Source organism: Pituophis catenifer, unplaced genomic scaffold (genome assembly GCF_029215685.1).
Source record: "Pituophis catenifer annectens isolate HBS135680 unplaced genomic scaffold, rPitCat1.0.hap2 SCAF_1, whole genome shotgun sequence".
In the NCBI taxonomy this organism is placed as follows: Eukaryota; Metazoa; Chordata; class Lepidosauria; order Squamata; family Colubridae; genus Pituophis; species Pituophis catenifer.
This window is the reverse complement of record NW_027256881.1, coordinates 307170258-307191606: the sequence shown is the minus strand read 5'-3', so window position 1 is coordinate 307191606 and position 21349 is coordinate 307170258. Positions and strand designations below refer to the sequence as shown.

Here is a 21349-nt window from a genome sequence, read left to right as displayed (position 1 = left end):
AGCCAACACTCCAGAAGATATAGAAGGATCTTGACAGACTTGAACATTGGGCGCTATCTAACAAAATAAATTCAACAGTGAAAAAAGCAAGGTTCTACATTTAGGGAAGAAAAACAAAATGCACTGGTACCGTATATGTGGTACCTTGCTCAACAGTAGTAACTGTGAGAGGGATCTTGGAGTCCTAGTGGACAATCATTTAGATATGAGCCAGCAGTGTGCAGCAGCTGCCAAAAAAGCCAACACAGTTCTAGGCTGCATAAACAGAGGGATAGAATCAAGATCACGTGAAGTGTTAATACCACTTTATAATGCCTAGGAAAGACCACCGTTGGAATACTGCCTCTAGTTTTGGTCGCCACAATGTAAAAAAGATGTTGAGACTCCAGAAAGAGTGCAGAGAAGAGCAACAAAGATGATTAGGGGACTGTAGGCTAAAACATATGAAGAATGGTTGCAGGAACTGGGTATGTCTAGTTTAATGAAAAGAAGGACTAGGGGAGACATGATAACAGTGTTCCAATATCTCAGGGGTTGCCACAAAGAAGAGGGAGTCAAACTATTCTTCAAAGCACCTGAGGGTAGAACAAGAAGCAATGGGTGGAAACTAATCAAAGAGAGAAGCAATTTAGAACTAAGGAGAAATTTCCTGACAGTTAGAACAATTAATAAGTGGAACAACTTGCCTGCAGAAGTTGTGAATGCCCCAACACTGGAAATTTTTAAGAAAATGTTGGATAACCATTTGTCTGAAGTGGTGTAGGGTTTCCTGCCTGGGCAGGGGGTTGGACTAGAAGACCTCCAAGGTCCCTTCCAACTCTGTTATTCTATTCTATTCTAAGGTACACTCACAGGTTAGCACAGATAAATCAGGCCAAGGGGGTTATTCTCCAAAGCAGCATTTTACTGCAGGGCAAGTTTTGCAGCGTTCTTCTATACATTTTTTTTTAGTTCAGATTCTGTAACTTCTGAATAATTTTAAGATCTCATAACTTTAAGATCTCATTTTGCAGGAATTCATTTACAGTATTAATCTAAAATGGTGGTGTTGACTCTCTTAATTCTGATGATGTGTTGCATCCTCTGATTCCTTAAGTCTTGACTCTACTGAAGTAAGGGCTATCCCAAGTAGCAAGAGTTTAGATTGGCTCTATCTACAATATAAAGGTTCCCCTTGGATTTGCTGTCATGGTTTCCCTGACTTTTTCCAGCCTGAGGCCATTTAGAAGAGGTAGGTCATACTTCTGATAATTCCTAGCTATGAGGATGATGATGATGATGATGTAGCTGGTGATGAAATTAATGTTCTCCTTGAAATAATGTCAGCTTGTGAAAAAACAATAATGATGCAGATTGCTTCTGAATATAGGACTAAACAATTCAGTGTTTTTTCTAAATATCTGAGTATACTTTTCAAAAAAAAAATGACACCACTTTCCTGTTGTTTTTATACATTTTATTAACTGTGTACATAAGTATGGATGTATCTCTTTTTCTTTCTCCTGGCAATACTGACTGCTAGGTTTATTATCTTAAATATAAATCTTCTGTTTACAGTAACTACTGGGTTCTGTCCCTTCTTTTCACAATAAAAATAATCAATATTCATGCCAATATTGTCTAATAAATTATCACATTTCAATTTTTCAGTATGACATATAGATCTGTACAAAGAACCCCATATCACAAAAGCATTCACAGTGCATAAGGTCACAGTCATTGAAAAAATAAATAATAATTATATCTCTGTATTTCAATTTACAAAGTTATCCTTTCTATTCTCCCAGCAGCACTATAAAAAGCGCCTCATCATTTTTTTCAGGAGAAGTAGGATCATCATCCCCCAGACTGGGATGAACAGGCTACAAATGCTCACTTGAGAGTGAGATGGGTGTGGAATCCAAATTTGATAAATAAATAAAACCTCTCTGAATCAGGAATCTTTCTGTGCTTGTGAACGTCTCCAATTTCTCTTCCCCCAACAAAGAGAGACTTTTATGGAGACGTTTCTAGAAAGAAAACTGTTGTTATCTGAGGAACTGCATTTTTTATTTTTTTTTACAATTTTACATTTGATAAATACGAATTATATTCCTGCTGTAAATAACAACAATAGCAGCAATTCATTCCCTAAAAGAGCTTTGTCTTCTTTGGAGGATATGACTCTACTAATATTTTTAGATTTCACCACAATTCTAGGCTACTAATATTGGGTTAGCAGAATTGCAATATTCTTTGGGGGGAAATTAGTCTCGGGGACAAAGAGAGACCAATAATTACTATTGTTTGCTTAAAGTGCTCTGAATTTCAGGACAGCAATGGCTGGGGGAGGAAGGAATATGTCATGCATCACAAAGACAATGTAAAGCACAAAAAAGAGAGAGAATCATCTGCTGTGTTAATATACTTAAACCCCAAAGGCCTTGCTTCCATTTACTAGTGCTTGGGGCTTGAGGAAAATGACAAAAGCAGTGTTGTGTGGTTGTCATACAAGTTCTGCCCCTCTTCCATATATGTTGGAAAGCTACCCACACTTATGAAAAGGCTGGCACATTGTGTCCCAACGGTGCAATGCTGCCTTTGTCTGTTTGATGAAAACCTTCAGTCTTGTGACATCTTTGTTCTCAGGCTGTGGTTTTTAAACAATCTTCCTCAAAAGCAAGGATTCTTCAGAAGTTCATTTGATGTTAAGTTTCAGAAGAGCAAATTAAAAGATTGGAAAGAATATACAGTGCAAGCTTCCCTGAGAAATGTTGGTTCTCTATTACCAATCTATTTTCCATCCGATGTGCAGCTGCAGGAAAATTAGGCTGTCCTTCAAGTCAGAGGTTCTCAAGAAGGTGTTAGAATTATTCTTCTAACAACGATGGTCTTAGAATTAAGCTTATCCACAATTTCCATTCAGGTTTGCAGAAAGGGTTTTGATTAGATACGAATATATGTAAATAATTCCCCTCCTAATTTTCTGATGACAGAAACTGAGTTTGTTATCAAGTTCAATCCTAAACCCCAAACTGGAACAGAATAGTTATTTATCCTGAGTTATTTATCTCACGTAAAGGGGGGTTTTCTTAGTACCTGCCATTGGCAGGCAGCTATTCAAAATGCAGAGAATATAATATTTTCCTCAGTACAGAATAAATCTACTAAGACAACTAGTGATTTTTCAAATGACTTGGGGGAAAAAGTTTAAGATTTATTACTTTATTATTTAACACTCTTTGTTCACGGCATATTAGGGCCCTTCTCACACCTTGCAATTCCCTTCTACCATCTGCCATCCTTCCTCTCCCAATTCCACATATCTGAAAATGTGTTGAGATTCATTGTTGGATTTGTCAATATATTAAGGATCTTCTGATAGCATGAAGTTCATCCATGCTATTTAGAAGTTCTGAAGGTGGTAATAAGAGATTTCATGCAACTACCTAAACAGAGATTTTTAGGACAACTGAGCTGCATATATTATTCTCTTGCTAGATTTTTATAGATCAGTAATTTAGATCTTGTTTCCTACCTCCTCCTTTTTTTTTTTTTTGGCTCGATTGAAGTTAAATGGCACAAACAGCAGAGCTGAAACTATTTTGCTTTTATATTGTCAGTTATTATCTAGATTTAAATTTAAACCAGATAAAACAATTGAATTCAAAATAGCTAACTCTGTGGATTATGAGAGCCTAAGATGATTTACAGTATGTCTGTATACAATTCACTATTTTACTAAGGTTCACGCTACACAAACTCTATCATCTTTAAATACGGAAATCACACAGTTTGAGATAGTTTGGAAATGAAGTAGCAAAGGAAGCCCTCTGCAATTTAAATTTTAAGGTGCTGTAATTTTAATAGGGTAAGTCTTTGGTTCACATGGGTACAAACATTCATCTTCTGCTTAAAAGTATTTCTTGAATTAATATAAACACTTAAGACAGTATTTATAATTAAATACTAATCCAAAGGTCTACAGAAATCTAATATCTTCATTGCATTGAAAAATGACAGGTAACTGAACATTAAAAGAAGCAGCAAAGACAAGTGCCAATTGTAATATTCACAATTGGTGGATTTTGGTAAAATAAGTACAACTTTCTGAAGCACAGTCAGTATCAAAATGATTTTTAAAAATATATAAATGGAAATCTTCTTTTCATAACTTTGTGTTTTAAAATCCACTGAACAAGGACACACATCTTCCCCCCCCCCGAAGCTTTAAATTATATTTTGTTTTAGTTGTTTGGTTGTTTGCATTTTATTACTCACTATGAATTGTTCTTCAAGAAGCAAAGCTAAGCAGAACTCAAATCATAAATAAAATCAAGATTAAGTTGTTGCATGGATTTTATCATCAATATTAGAAATAATATAAAAAGAAACAGGGTATGACAACATATGATAAAGAAGTGGGAAAAACTGATCAAATGATAAGTGGACCAACTCTCTTCCAAGCTGACTTGAATTCCAGGATCAGAAGGCAAATCATTACAAGTCAGGAAAAGAAACACAACTGCAAAAGCAAAAGCAAAGCCTCGTCTTGCAGTACTTGTCCAAATATGATGTTCTTAGAATGTGAGAACAATTTCCAAACAAAAGAGTCAGGCTTTTAGCAGCAATTTTCAACAAAAAATAACAGCACAAAACATTCTGCCTTGTTGATTATTTTGAAATAGCTGAGGGTGGAAACATACTGGTAGGTGAGGTATTTTAGAGAGAATTGAAGTGGCTTGAGTGCACTTCCTTAGTGCAGATTTTTATTTTGCCCCATTTTGATTCTATTCAAATTGCTTCTTAATGTGTCTATTCATACTCTCCAATAACTGCCTTGAAACCAATATGAAAAGATATAAATTTCTGAAAGGAAATTATAGAAAGGAAAAACAAACAAACAAACAACATTCTATTTACTGGAGACAATAACAACAGGAATATATAAGCACAAGCATATCTGTTTTAGAAAACTGTCCACGAGGATGAGAGGAACGAAAATATCTTAAATCTGTGCTATTGTAAGAGGGCCATAATTTAATTAATAATATGGTGAAATGAATTTGGTTTCACTGAACAGTGAGCTTTTTGTAATAAGTTCATCCAGTGATGAGTTTGTCTTTATTGCAAGTAAAAGAAGTTCTTTCTGGTTTGTGAGAGAAAGTGCAGCAAAATTCTTGGTATTACATTGTGTTGACAGGAAAAAAAGTCAATATATATTAATTTCATTTTTAGATCACTAATTGCATAAAAAATGCAAAGCAAGAATTTGAGACCAACTTGACAAGCTATTTTAAAAATATGGGTATACTTGGTGTTCCCAAAAACTCACAATGGTCTTAATCATATGGATTGTTTGTAATCACATAATTTATTCTGAGAACTAAAAAAGAAAATTACCATATGTACTTTTCTTCACTGTCATATATATTTTCAATTTGGCAAATCATATGCATGTGTGAAGGAGGAATAAAATGTATTGCGGGGGATATTGAGAATGAAAGTAGTTTGGCAACTGAATCGATTATTTAGAAGGCTGGAGAACTCTATAGTTCTTGCTGGAGATCTTGAAGCAGAGGCTGAACAGCTGACTCCTGGATATGCCTTAGTTCAAGATACTCTGTGTCAAGCAGACAGGTGAGCATAACTCACCTCAATGGTTTTATGTTTACAGATATGGCAAATATAATCACCTAGGATTAAGCTAACTGTATTGCTATGTGTCTAAAAGGAATCAGTAATATAACAGACCAGGTATAAATTAACATCTGTGGGCAATAAAGTTTTGTAATCCAGATTAGAACTATGGAGACATTTTCTAACAGTGAGAATAATTAACCAATGGAATGGCTTGCCTTCAGAAGTTGTGGGTGCTTCATCACTGAATCTTTTAAGGACAGATTGGACAGCCATTTGAATGAAATGGTATAGAGTCGAACAGGGGATTGACCTAGAAGATCTCCAAGGTCCCTTCTAACTCTGTTATTCTGTAAACTAAGATTTCTTAAAGTGCCATTTCTGTGTCATTTTGCCACAACTAGTTAGATTTATGTGTAGAATTTGTAGCTTGCTAGGGTATTATTAGGCTATGAAATCCAAGAAGAAAGAAGCGGGCAAGCTCCCCCCCCCGCCCCCATGAGAGAACTGCACAAGAATATTACACATCTTGTTGTCACTATTCAATCTTGTTATGGCTTTCACAGAAAACATGAAACAGAAAGTTAGTTACTCAAGGTTAAACATTGTTTAGACGTTTCCTCTGATGCTATTATGCAAAACCTCAATTTTGCGAATAAGGAATATTTGGGGCATTACATACAGTGTTTATAATAGTTTATCCAATCAAAGAAAGAGACAGAGGTATTATAGTCTGATCTATTACTTCATATATAGTGCAGTATAAGTATCCAAATGCTTATACATTCTGTTCAGGAAGACTGCTGTCCCCTTGTGTAAAATGCTGAAAATATCAGATTAAAGTGCTGATAATGAAAAATGCTCAACAATGCTTTTCCTAGTAAAAGGAATTATATTTACAGATTTTTTTTAAAAAAAGAAGTTGCTTACTTCATATCAGACAGGGTTGTATTCACTTAAACCAGATGTAAATGGGGGGGGAAAATCCTTGCCTGTTATTTTTCCAGACATAAAGGGCAAAGTATGTCATTTCTACCTTGCTTGTGCCAACCCTAGGAAGAAGGAAATTCTTCAGACACCTATTACTATACTAAAGCTGATTTGTGCATTTCAGTTGCTATCCCTATCAATACTGATATTAATTATAGAGAGTAAAAGAAGATTCAGAATTTCTCCCTTTGCATTTGCATCCTATTCAGAACAAGTGGTGAATGCTTTATATCAATTGACAGCAATTTTTTTGCAAAATAATCTTATTTACACAACATTTTTTAAATATCATAAATGTTGTGTGAAGAATTTTATTTTGTAAACGAACTATGACTCTGGGTAATTCCTTTTAATTGTTTAATTTTAATTTGTTTTTTTTTAAAAAAAAAAACAATTTATTTAATGTGTTTTAAATTGTTTTTTAAATTTTATACTATATGTGTTTTATCTTTGGCTGTTCACCGCCCTGAGTCCTTCGGGAGTAGGGCGGTATATAAATCCAAACTAAACTAAACTAAACTAAAACTAAACTAATTTGAATGCATAACATCTATAGAAGAATGGGAGGAAATAACTCGAAGGGTAAGAAACGCCTTTGAACCTCTCTCCCAATACTTGTACAGATATGTAAATGCCTCTGATCTGCTTCAGACATACATGCACAAATTTGATTATAAAGCATCTGACCATTTTGCAACTAAATTTTGAGCAATTTCACACTGTGTATTGTTAGGTTTACCCTAAGCATGTGACCGTGATAGCCAGATATATAGAAATATTATCATAGGCTGAAGCTATGCATATGGAAACATGATCTTCATACATTTCACCTTATGGAAGACTGGGTTTTTTGCTACTGCTGCAAGCACGCCATATGTCATGTGAAATAACCCTGAGATTGGATTCCCTTGAGAATTCTTCTGTTTGAGGTTAAATCAATTGAATTTCATGGCTCATTTATGCTGAGTGCAGCAGACAACAGACTACGGGTTATATCTATATGTAACTTTCTCTTAGATGCCTACTACTATATTTATCTGCATTTTGTCAGGGAGGAAGATATTTAAGGGCAAGGCTTTTTTTCTCTCTCATATTCTCCCTTTTTGAGAAGTATTCCTGTGGTTACTGTGAATTCATGATATTGAGATCACATTGAGATTGGCTTCATTACCTTATATTGTTATGTGAATTTGTATGGTTTTGGCTTAGTGTAAATTCAACCACCGGGAATTGTAAACCTTAGTTTACGACCTTAGTTTATAGTCTAACATGTTGCATGAATCCAAATGTTTGTGATTTAAATATTCAAATATGGTTTAATGTGTGAATTAGGCAGCATGGGATAAAATAAAATTTGACCTCTGGGAGAAATATTAAACTGTACCAGCTTGAGTTGGGTGCTTAGGGACTCTTATACTGGGAACATCATGATTTGTGAATAGAGATATTGTTAATCTGCTGGAGTATCTGTCCCATCCTCAATAAATCGTAAGTGATTATACCCATTTTTAAATTCCTTGTGAAAAAATGTATTTCTTTCTGACAGAAGTGCAATACTCTGCTCTTTGGAACTTTGCCTAATGCTTATGCATGCAAAAATAGATTTAATATGGTTTGAAATTCATATTCTTCAGCCATTCAATATATTTTACATAGCAAAGAAGATTAAAAAAATAAATTATGTACAAAGGTAACCTGTGCTTCTAGAAATCTCTGCATTCTTCAGCATTTTAATAACATTTGAAAAGTGGTAATGTTAGTGATGAATGAAATGGAATCTTCATTGACTTAGAATTGACAATAAGACATGTCTGTAATTTCCATTTCATCTTTTGGTATTTCTCATGAAGCTTACAAATTGAAGCAGTGGGTAAATCTTGGGAAAGCTCATGTCCTGTGTCAGGTTTTATACAAGAGAAGCATAAAAAGAGAAATGAGATTTATCCTGTCTCCCTGCTGCGTTAATATCCCAAATCTTCTGAAATTTATATTTTATAGACTGTGATTTCCTTTCCATTATACTCATAAATATCCAAATATATTTTATTTGTGAGAGTCACTAGCGATATGGGGAAAAACAGATTATGACTCTAGTGAACTAAGAAGCTAGCTCAGAGATAATGTAATGGCAATGACTGTTATTGCATTCTTGTAGATATTCTGATTTTTTTTTTGTTTTTTTCCATGCAGTTATAGATTGCTTAAAGTGAAAACTTTCAAATTTAATTAGTTTTGTCTCAAACATTTTACTGGACAAATAGTGAAATACGTAAGAGTTCCCAGGATCAGCTGACTCAAGATTGTCAAGGCTTGATGAGAGACTGAGCTTTTGATCAAAAGGGGATTCAAGTAAGTTATGAAGGAAATGATCTGTGCAAATACTCAGTGCTTTGAATCAACCATACTGATTCAAAGCATCAGATTAACTCAGTGAATTGAAGGAACATAAATAAAATACATCTAAATCAATTCACATTAATTGGAAATTTTCCTTACATGTGCACATGCACCTTAAGGCCTGAATTGGTCCTAATAGAGTCCATTCCTATTGGAGGCTCTATTTGAATTGATTTAGGTGTCTGAATAATTCTGAAATCAATCTTCTCAAATAATGTAAGCATTTGCATTGAATAACATCTCACTCACACACCTCCGAAGAACATCTGTGCATATTGAACCATGTTCTATAATTATCTCAATGTACATGCAGGTACTGGATTTCCAAACGCTAGCAGATTTTTTTCCCATATTCTGCTGGCCAGTTTTCATGCAATCCACCTTTCTGATTTTAAAACAAGATAAAACTGGGGATTGTACAATTATTGTTTGGTGTGTGTGCACATATGCACGCAAGCAGATAGATAGATAGATAGATAGATAGATAGATAGATAGATAGACAGATAGATAGATATAGATACTTTCAAATTTATAGTTCATTTAAGAGTTGGAAGGCATCTCAATTATACACTTTCCCCCCAGATCATTACCATCACAATCAATTATTGAGCACCCAAGGTTTTCCATTTTCCTCTAAGATTAGAATATGCACACTGGTGCTGGTGCAATTTTCTAACTTGTCAACTTAATATTCATATGCATTTATTCTAGATATTATCCATTGTTCTTCACTGACTGTAGAACAATTTGATCTTTTTCAAGCACAGATATTTATCCAGGTTGCCATAGTTTAAGTTCCAAGATTTTTAGAATTACATGATCATAGTATTGTATTATCATTTTCCATCTTTTTCTTAGTAAAATTGTTGTATCTTTCAAAAACATTTTTAAAAGATGATAAATTACTATTGAGGATGATCTCCTCAGCATTGTTGAAACTTCTGTATAAATAGAGCATTTAAAGAAGGAAAACCAAGATTTTTCATGCATGTAAGCATGTAAGCACATGATAGCCCAGAGCTGAGATCCTCGAAATGAGCCAAGGTAGAATCTTGAATCTACTCTTTTTTCCTCTTCTTTGAAGACCCACATGCCATCAAATGGAAAATGTGTTTCCATGGCAGACGTGATGTCAGTTTGATATTGATGATGCTCAAACCAGAATGGAATCTGAAACAGGGCACCATCCTTTAAAACCTCATACTGAGCTGCAAGAAGCACAGCTGAATGAGGGTACCTGATGAAGAAAGAGGAGGAGGAAGAACAGATGACAAAGCTTTAGTAGTCTTGAGCTTGTGTGTTGTCAAAGAAATATGTCTTTTCCTCCCAGGTAAATTGCTTCTACGTTGATGAAGCAGGAGAGACATTGAGTTTTGGAGTTGAAGTGTAAAAATGTCTCCTGACACTTAAAGCAAAACAGATGACATCTCTTGGCTTTACTTCTCAGTCATCTTCTCGGCACATTGGGAAGTTGACAAAAGTGAAGACATTAAACTCTATCAGTATCGAGAAACACAAGAAAATGGCATAGAGGGTGAGCACATAGATGCCCAATTTCCTGTCAAGTTTCCATTTATTTAAGTGGATCCCGCCAACCTGTAAGAATATGGGGAATGAATTATTTAAGATTGAAGGCAATATATGCTGTAGGCTAAAAAAAAAAAAAAGCACTTCAAATGAGAATGTCAGAAATCATACAAGGAAACTAATTTCCATGACCTTTACAACTGGAGAAACTCTAAATCCTAGAATACAAAATGTTTGTGGAAGAGTTATTAGCATATCTATAAAGGGAAATGAGTGTTTTATGATCATATGCTTAATTGGTTGTTTTTTTTTAATTAGGTGACAATCCAACATGTTACTTTTAAGTGTTGTACAAATATCAAGAAATAAGTCTCTTGGGATGCTTTGTGGATTTCAATTAAGAGTTAGTATAAAAAATTGCTAAGCTACCTGAACAAACAGTATAAGAGTTCTAACTATTATGCCTGATAGATTCACTCTATCATCTGACTCTATTTTTTTTAATTCATCAAACTTTAATATTTTATTCCATCCTTTCCCCCACTTTATATGTTTTTATGGGATCTTCTCTGTATACATATTTGACCTCAGTTTAGAGGATACAATAGCCCCATTTACTGTCTGTTAAACTGAGGATGTGACACATTCTAGTGAGAGAGAAATTTCCCGAGGATGAGCTCCAGCACAAATCCAAAAGCTTAGAAGATTAAACCTCTGGTCCTGGTGACTGACCCAGATTGGATCCTCCGGCTGTGACTGCTAAAAGTTGTCTGGTAAATCCATGAAATGCAGAAATTCTGGCGCCATTTATGTCACTTAAGTATTTTCTCAAATGACATAAATTGATAGGTTCAGGTTCAACAGACAACATACCGGTGTTTCCCTGAAAATAAGACCCAGTCCTATGTTGTTGTTTTTTGCCTCCAAAAGAGGCACCAGGTCTTGTTTTCGGGGATGTCTTCCACTGTCTCACCTTGTGGTGGTGGCATTGACAGCCCTGCCCAGCAGGAGCTCATGTGGCTGCTGCTGGCCCACTTCTTCTGCGGCTGCTTGCCACCGCTTGTAGGTGGCATCCTCCGGCCTCCATTTTGCCATCAGAGGCCTTCAGGAAAGACCTCTGCAGGTAAGAAACGGGCTCCGGATTGACGCACGCAGCGCACCCCAGCCTCATTTCTCTGTCAGAATTATTCAGGAAATACCTCTGCAGCTGAAAAGCTGAAAAGCTCCAGATTGATGTGCATGGTGCCCTTTAGCCTCATTTCACCATCAGAGGCCCGAAGAGGCGTTCAAGAAATTGCAGCAAGAAACGAGCTCTGATGGCAAAATGGAGGTCGGGGGGCAGGGGTGAAATGCTCCCTGTTCGGACCGGATCGCCCAATCTGGTAGCGATGGCAGCAGGTGGTTCAGAGAACCAGTAGCAAAAATCCCTGCGCCCTTCCCACTATGCCCAGCTGAGCTGCATGATCATCAGAGGCTTTTTTTTTACTTTTAAAAGCATTTTTTCTACAACCTCTTCCGACAAAAAAATGCTTTTAAAAGTTAAAAAAAAAAGCCTCTGATGATCGCGCGGCTCAGCTGGGATCGTCAGAGGCTTTTCAAAGCATTTTTTTCTGCAACCTCTTGGCGGAAGAGGTGGTAAAAAAAATGCTTTGAAAAGTCTCTGATGATCCCAGCTGAGTTGCCTGATCGTCAGAGAGGCTTTTCAAAGCATTAGAAAAAATGCTTTGAAAAGTTTTTTTTAAAAAAATTGGCCATGCCCACCCAGTCACATTACCCCCCCAAGCCACGCCCACAGAACCAGTAGTAACAAATTTTACATTTCACCCCTGTCAGGGGGCATAACGCACATCCATCTGGAACTCGTTTCTCATCTGCAGAGGCCTTTCCTGAAGGCTTCTCACAGCGAAACGGAGGCTGGGGGCACTGCGCATGTCAATCCAGAGCTCTTTTATTGACTGCAGAGCCCTTTCCTGAAGGCCTCTTATAGTGAAATGGAGGCTGGGGGAGATGTGCGCAAGTGGTGGAAAGCAGCCAAAGAAGAAGTAGGCTGCCAAGGCGAGGCAGGTGTCAGGGTGTGCGAGGCCTGGCTGCAACTGTCTGAAGGTAAACAGCTCCACCCCCCCATAACTTGATTTTTACCCATGCACCTTGCCCCACCCCATGCAACCAGGTGCAACAGAGTGGGTGGGGTCTTAACTAGGGCTTCTTTTGGGGATAGGGCTTATATTGGACACACGTGTAAAAATCAAGCTAGGGTTTATTTTCAGGATAGATCTTATTTTCGGGAAAACACGGTATCACCTGAATGTACTGTTAAACCAGGATTTTATTCTATACAAGCTTTTTAATGCACATATTTTTGCAAGTTTTAAAGCGATTCATTTTTCCAATCAAAGTTGTAAATTATTTTTATAAATGTAAGTTTCTTAATAGTACAACTCATTGGTAAAGTCTGTTAAATGGATATGTTGACTAAATAATAATAGTTACATTTTGCATGGCAAATATAAGTTAACTATATCTCATCTCTAGATACGTTGTATTAATATGACTGGATGCTGAAATAAATTAATTCATCAGTCCACTTACGGTAAGAGCTACAGATCCCAGGAGAAGCACAACAGAATAAACTAGTCCTTTGCTGTTTATCTTAACCTATGAAAATCAGAAAAGATAGATTTAAAATACTTGCTACATCTCAAGAATACAGTCACTAGAAAATATAAAATAGAGGATATAAAAACAATAGTCATGATTTCATCTCCAATTAAGTTCAACAAGCAATGTCTGTTGAACAGAAGGAAACAGAGATTTAATCTTGCAAAATAGATTCCATTCAGGAATCCAAAGTGCAAAGGAAATGTCAGGGTTCCAAGTAACACCCCCAACGAAAGAAGACTCTGAGGCTTAAAGTTCCTCAAAGTTCCATTTTATTAGATATGTCATATTGGCGCATCTGGGAAAACCCGAATCTGAAAGCTTCCAGGTTTTCCCCACCCAAAGGAAAGTCCAAGTCCCTGCCCAGTACCCACGTGTCTACCACATGGTCCAATCAAAATACCATCCCAACTGGAAATGCCTCCCAGTTCCAGCCTTCCAGGTGCAGGGCAAGATGTCCTTGACTCTTTGAGAAAGGAATGTTATTTTGACTATATATCACTCATGTTTCATACAATCTCCCCATCAGTAAATGTGGCAGGCCTGAAGACCCAATGCTAAAGATGGCTTCTAGGCCTGACAGGAAACAGTTGAACATTTTTGAAGAGGGCTCATTAGTTATGATAATGACAACATTAGAGAGAACAATGTTAGTCAAAGGTAAAGAATTATACTGAGCTTCTAATGTCAGTTGGAGAGACCTTAAGAGACACAAGAAACAATTAAGAGATTCCACGAGATAGTATTGGTTCCTACTGGAGGCTCTTGAGAAATATAAAACACATTGCAGAGACCTCTGTGAATTACACATGCTTCTAAGATGTTTTGCCATCTTATTTCAAATGCAGTTGTAACCCTGGCCAAGAAAGAGGTATGTATTTTGTAGAAATAGTTTTATGGAATTTTTCCATATAGATTTATGTAAAGATACTTAGGATAGCTTTTCTGAACCTTGGCACAATTCCCATATGGTCTTACTTCAATTTCCAGCATAATTGGCCATCATGGTGAAAGTCTCGTTGAATACTCTGAGAGCTCTTGTCCCAGCTCACAATGCATTTACAGATTATCAAGCTGGAGAAAGTCAATTTCAACTAAACCATACCAAAATAATTGTTTTCTTTAATCATATTTTCTGTGACAAAAACTTTGAACAGATTTATTTACATCTGGATACATACGTATGAGCCATAATGAACTGCCATAGTCTGTAAACCCCATGGAACGCCAAGCCCCACAAGAATGTCAAACACGTTGCTTCCAATTGTATTGGACACTGCCATGTCACCTAATCCTGAAAAATAAACCGTTCACAATTCAAGCCATTTTGATTTGCACAATGATTTATTTTACAACAAGCAAGAAGCAGGGAGGATAAGCTTTTCTCCTGTACCAAAAGGTCTCGAGATAATGAATGTAAACTGGCCAGGGTTCCTACAGTAATTCTTCATAGGGCCAATTATTTTTAACTGAGGGAGAGAAAAGACAAGTTAGGTATATACTGTAAATGTGCTTAAAACCAAAGTAAGTTATAATCCTGAGACACTCAAAACGTTGACTTCAGAAGGTAACATACTACAGTTGGAATCTTAAAATGTAACTCAATAAAATTAGTTCTGTTGAGATACTTTAGTTTAGATTCCCACAGAGAACAAGGAGCCTCTTCCAACATTATAGAATTCTGTGTAGGGATTCCCAAGATAAAACAACACACCCCTTCCAATGTAATGATCCCATGAATTTTAAAAATTTCTATGGGGAATTTTTTTTTTTTTTACAAATATCAAATTTGACTCTTTATTGATAAAGCACCAATACAGACTCATAAAGAAAAAATGGATAAAATCTAGTCTATTTTAACTCTTGAGACTGGAATAAGAAGTTGATGGTGAGTTTGAAATTACTGCATTGATAAATTAATCAAATGTAATCCCATAAAGGGATTACATTTACATGAAAGCATAAAACAGAGATTCCTGATTAATGGAGGGCAGCTCCCAAGCTAATTTTTACTTAAATATTTTTGTTTAAGCACCTGAGATTTAATCAATTAAATCTACACAAGATTAATGCTAGTGAAATAAAACACCCTTTGATTATATATTACACATATGTATGTTTAAAGTAGGCAATATTTTAAAAGAAGTTTATATAAGAGAAAGGAGGATAGTGTTTTAAATTAGTGTTTTTGATCAAAACTTTGCTTATGAATTTGCATTACAAATAATAGATACAGAATAAAATATAGAAAAGGCTAGTACCTTCTTATAAAAGGTGTACTAACATCTGTATCAATATATTTCTCTCCCAAGTACCGTGTTTCCCCGAAAATAAGACCCTGTTTTATATTTTTTTGAACCCTGAAATAAGCGCTTGGCCTTATTGCCATGCGCTCAAAAGTCCAATTGGGTTTATTATCAGGGGATGTCTTATTTTCAGAGAAACAGGGTATTTGAGATACTTTTTAGTCAGTCCAAAGAATTGTAAATTTATTAGCTGTGCTTTTCGATTGATTTGAATGGGATAATGGGAATTGTGGATCACTGCATCTGGATCACCCTCAAAAGTCTTTTCAAAAAACAAATTGACTTTCTTTGTTTTTCCTTGAAGACATTTCACTTCTCATCCAAGAAGCTTCTTCAGTTCTGAACTTCATTACTTCAGAACTGAAGAAACTTCTTGGATGAGAAGTGAAACATCTTCAAGGAAAAACAAAGAAAATTTGGAAAAAAGACCCTTTGGGACAACCATGACCTGGATGACTGAGAATCTCTGTAGACATGCCTCTGGATCAGTGACTTTATTCAACTTTCATTCCTATTTAGATACACATCACTTCTTACACTGAATTCATCTGTTCATTTCCCATAATATTACATTTTTTCCAACCACAGCCTTGTCTTCAGTTTTGCTGTCATTTGTAATTTTTAAAAAATGTGTGAAAAATGTCATGAATTTTTAGGCTCACACTTTCATTCAGACAATTTTATGTATTTCCAAATCACAAAACTATACAGTGGTTTGTAAGCAATATCTCCTACACAGTATTTTCTTTCAGACGTCTCTTAACGCAGACATATTTGTATGCAGGTTTTGCTAATCAATTTTGTACACATTTTAATCAGAGGACTGTAATTTAAAATAAGAAAATTGCAAAAACTGAAGGATGTCCACATTCTGATTCAGACATTAATTTAGGCAATTCAAATTACATTAGACTGTGTTGAAAAACCTGAATTAAATGAATGTGATCTTAACAATCTCAGCCCCATCTCTACATCAATAATGTAAGAGCTCTGCTTACTAATGTAGAAAACAAGCACAGCATTTATCTGAAATCAGTGCAGGCCTTACCTTGTCTTGCTACTATTAAACTGGCCATGCAGTCTGGTACACTAGTCCCTGCAGCTAGGAAAGTAATGCCCATGATAACATCAGGAATCCCTAGAGTGTAACCAATCACTGTTACCTGTGCAACAAAGAAAAACAAGTTGTTGAAAACAGTAAGAGCATTCTGACTCTTAGACCTTCTTTAACTGCTTGAGCAAGTGGGTGTTAAAATGAACCAAGCTAACAAACACAAGAATTTCTAATGCTACAACAAATTAGCAGCCATAAACTGACTATGTAGAACATATTCCTAAATCTAACATCTTCTATACATGTTGAATTTCAACCTATCTTTGCAAAGGTCATGCCTGCTAGTTGTGACAGCAATTCTAGGCCAATCCTAGGACACAGTAAAAATGTTTTGGAATTTCTAGGGATAATCTGTTTTGTATATGTATTGAAGTGTTGTCTGGATTACCATCTTTTAATTGTCATGTAATTCTTTTTTTTTTTACATTAATTTTATTACATTTATATTTATGGCGTATTTTTATGTTCGTTATTTTGGGAGCTGCCCAGAGTCGGCTGGAATCAAGCAGCATCAAAATCAAATCAATAAAAACTGAGGGGAAAAAAGAATGTGCATATTAGGAATGCAGAAACTATGCATGATCATAATCTTTACCTAGTTATGTCTAAACTGGTTCTGCTGGAACTTCAAAATTTCAAACTATTTATCTTCAAGGAATATTTTTTTCTCCTCCATGAAGCAGAAATTTAAAGAAAGCACAGAAATTAATGTACATGGGTAAGACTCGTAAAATTTGAGTTCAAGTCCACACTTTGTCATGAAGTTCATGGGGTTAACTGTAGATTAATCCCAATATTACATGCAAAATTACCTCACGGGATTTACTTCTTTGAGGATTAAAGAGATATTCATGTACGCTGTCCTGTGTTGCTTGGATTAAACTAGGATCAATGAATTGTTACTAACTGAGATTAATAGTACACAGTTTTCCTGATAGGATGCTGCAGGAGTCCATGTTTGGTCTCTAATTCTAAGAATTCCTAACAGCATGAGCAATAACTATCTGGGCTTTTCTAGAATTTGTAGATCTAGCATATCAAAGGTTACCAGATTGAGATTTAAGACTGGATTAAAAGTCAAATAGTAATCCAATGAATAATCACACCACTTTCAACTGTGAAAAAAGAAGGATCTTCATCTGGCCTTGGCTGACACCCAAATATGGGACTGTGACACAAGTTTTATTTTTCCTAGTTATTGAAAAAGATGCCAATCAGGTCAATGTCTACCTTTGTGATTAACAGATTGTCTTAACAGGCTCCAAAAGGCTAGTTGAATTGGAGGCAAGATATGGTGTTTTGCAGTAGCATAAATATTTGCTTGGTATGTTAGAAAAATGAAGGAACAAAAGATGAAAAAAAAGTTTTTAAAAAAGGAGGAGGTTAAGTTTTAAGTGTCATAATGATTCCTTTAATAAAAAACATACATACAGTAGTTGAATGCTGATATTGCACACATCAAACATTTGCTTTGCTTTCTTTCAGTTAGACTCAAATAGTCATGTTCTTCATTACTATTGCCTTTGTTTTCTACCTAACTTCATAAAAAAAATGTTACCTTAATCAAGCTATATCTTTGCAATCACTCACCATCCACACCATAAAGTAGGAAAACACAGCAATCCATACTGTGGAAAAGAGAAATGTCACCATGAAAAATTTTTCCCAGCGTGGCTTGCTGCAGTTTGGGATGGTGAAAAAGAGGAGAAGTATCAGTGGCCAGGTCAGGATCCATTTAACTTTTTCCATTTTTCCTTCTGGAGAGCAAAAAGAAAAAAAAAGTTTGTTGATGTACACTGCTGTACTGTTATGATTAGAAGGAAATAAAGCCAATATTATAGTTATGCATTTTAGTAGAGAGGAAAGTAGAGGAAGAAAGGGAACCCAAATCCTATTCCCAGTTTAATGGAGTTGACCTGGGGAGAGGGACAGCATGTCTGAATTGTGCTACATTGACTGCTCATGTTTCTGCGAAGAGCAGTGGTACTTGTAGCAAGGACATCTTGAAAAGCAGGCAAGATGTTGACATGCTTGGGATTACAGGTAATAGCAATAGCGCTTAGATTTATACACCGATTCATAGTGCTTTTACAGCCCTCTCTAAGCAGTTTAGAGTCAGCATATTGCCCCCAACAATCTGTAATCCTCAGTTTACGACCACAATTGATTCCAATATTTCTGTTGCTAACATTTGTTAAGTGAGTTTTGCCCCATTTTACGACCTTTCTTGACGCAGTTGTTAAGTGAATCACTGCAGTTGTTAAATTAGCAATACAGCGGTTAAGTGAATCTGGCTTCCCCATTGACCTTTGCTTGTCAGAAGATCGTAAAAGGTGATCATATGACCCCATAATGTCATAAATATGAGTCCTTTGCCAAGTGACTGAATTTTGATCACATGACTATGAGGATGCTGCAATGGTTGTAAGTGGGAAAAACGGTCATAAGTCACTTTTTTCACTGCTGTCGTAACTTTGAATGGTCAGTAAATGAACTATTGTAAATTGAGGACTACCTGTATAAGAAGATATATAGTAGCCAAATACACAATCTCAGTCTTCCCTCCATTCTCCATATTTATTGTGAATCGTGTGTTTCCTTCATGAAATCTACTTGACTTGATACTTAATTTATTAATTTTTATTTATTAATTTAATTTGTATACCGCCCTTCTCCCAGAAGGGACTCAGGGCGGTGAACAGCCAAAATTAAAAAACATACAAATGCAAAAGTTAAGATAATTAAAAGAATTAAATCATTGGCTACCCAAATTTAAAACCCCAAATCCATAAAATTTAAAATCCCAATTAAAAAAAACCATTTAGGCTAGGCCGGCTTGATGAAATAAAAACGTCTTCAGGGCTTTACGGAAGGTCCGGAGGTCCGGGATCAATCGTATTCCAGGAGGCAGCTCATTCCACAGGGCGGGTGCCCCCACAGAGAAAGCTCGCCCCCTGGGGGCCGCCAGCTGACATTGCCTGACCGACAGCACCCTGAGGAGGCCCTGTCTGTGAGAGCGTATTGGCCGGTGGGAGGTTATCGGTAGCAGCAGGCGGTCTCGCAAATACCCTGGCCCTAAGCCATGGAGCGCTTTAAAGATGAGAACCAACACCTTAAAGCGCACCCGGAAGACCACCGGGAGCCAATGCAGCTCGCGCAGGAGAGGTGTTACGTGGGAGCGCCACGTCGCTCCCATAATCACCCGCGCGGCTGCATTCTGCACCAGCTGGAGCCTCCGGGTGCTCCTCAGGGGGAGCCCCATGTAGAGAGCGTTACAGTAGTCCAGGCGTGACGTAACCAAGGCATGAGTGACTGTGCACAAGGAGTCCCGATCCAGAAAGGGGCGCAACTGGCGTATCAGGCGAACCTGATAAAAAGCCCCCCTGGCCACGGCCGTCATATGCTCTTCTAAAGACAGCCGTGTGTCCAGGAGGACGCCCAAGTTGCGAGCCCCCTCTGTGGGGGTCAATGACTCGTCCCCAATAGCCAGCGATGGCACCAGCTGGCTATACCGGGACGCCGGCATCCACAGCCACTCGGTCTTGGAAGGGTTGAGCCGAAGCCTGTTCCTCCCCATCCAGACCCGCACGGCCTCCAGACACTGGGACATCACTTCGAGGGCATCATTGGGGTGGTCTGGGGTGGAAATATCCAGAAAAGTGTAGATTTCATCCCTTTTTTTTTCTTAAATCACAATCCTTAAATTATTATGGTTAGTCACATAATATGATTAAAATAAATGGTCGGTCACACAGTCAATCAGATGTTTAGATTGAATTTGGCATTTTTATCATATTTTTATTACTACTACCAGTATTATTATAACTACTGCTGCTGCTACCGTTATTACAGAAAAATTACTTAACATAGCTAAGTACTCTCTGCCCCAACAAGCAGGCTAATCTTCTTAAGAAAACTGCAGAGACTTGTCCAGATAGTCACTAGGAATCAAGACTGACCTGAAGGCACCAAACAAAAACACCCACAGATCCTTAAAAAAACCCTGTTTATTTAAGCCATATAATAGTCATACTGAAGATATTTGGAAGAACATGAGAATAAACTTTTGGGAAAAGCAAAGAGAAAAAATATAATTGTAATAGTGATGCAGTTGCAGTTTCAAAAGGAAAAGAGTGTTACAGTTTGGAGTGGTATAGAAAAAGGATCCCTCTTCCCAACCAATGGTCCTAGGAAGGGAGAAACTTTTTCCAAGATGCTTGCCAATCAAAGTCATAATATCTGACCAGAAGAGACAATCCTTTTAATAAGCAAGACCTTCTTTAGGACATTAAAGGGCATTTAGGATGTTAAAGAATAAAACCAGTTAAGTATTCTAAACTGAGACTAGGAAATAAACAACAACCAAAACTTCCATTGTGGGATTGATGGGATTTTGATACAATCTGCATCATGAAGTTTTTGCAAGCTCTTCAAAGGCAAAGTGAAACCATCCAGTTAATGAATAAATATATCTTCCTACTGGTTAACTTTGTGCATAGACTGAGGTCCTTTTTCAAGAAATGCTTCAATCTGTCATTGCTTTGGGAGTAGCATTGCTCTGAGAGTACTCTACAAAGCAAAGTTGTTGTATTCTTCACATTGCTCTATTTGCTTCCTCTGGCACAGTCACTTGTCAACCGAGGCTGCTACATGTACCCACAAATGCGAAGACTTTTTCTAACTAATGGAAGAGTCCCAGAACATTGGCATGAAGCATTTCAACAAGGCAAATTGGGC

General features: G+C 36.7%; 1 protein-coding gene across 2 annotated transcripts in view; it reads right to left on the bottom strand.

The window, feature by feature from the left end:
- Positions 1-10450: 10450 nt before the first annotated feature.
- SLC24A4 (solute carrier family 24 member 4) overlaps positions 10451-21349 on the bottom strand; it is a 109048-nt gene continuing 98149 nt past the window's right edge. The window contains exons 13-17 of one of the 2 annotated variants that reach the window (XM_070931508.1): positions 18203-18369; positions 16547-16661; positions 14374-14486; positions 13124-13189; positions 10451-10603 (exon numbers count right to left, since the gene is read on the bottom strand). In XM_070931508.1, coding sequence (XP_070787609.1) covers positions 10451-10603; positions 13124-13189; positions 14374-14486; positions 16547-16661; positions 18203-18369 — 614 coding nt within the window. Of the gene's footprint in view, positions 10604-13123; positions 13190-14373; positions 14487-16546; positions 16662-18202; positions 18409-21349 lie in introns of both variants that reach the window. The other variant, XM_070931509.1, reaches the window with a different exon arrangement.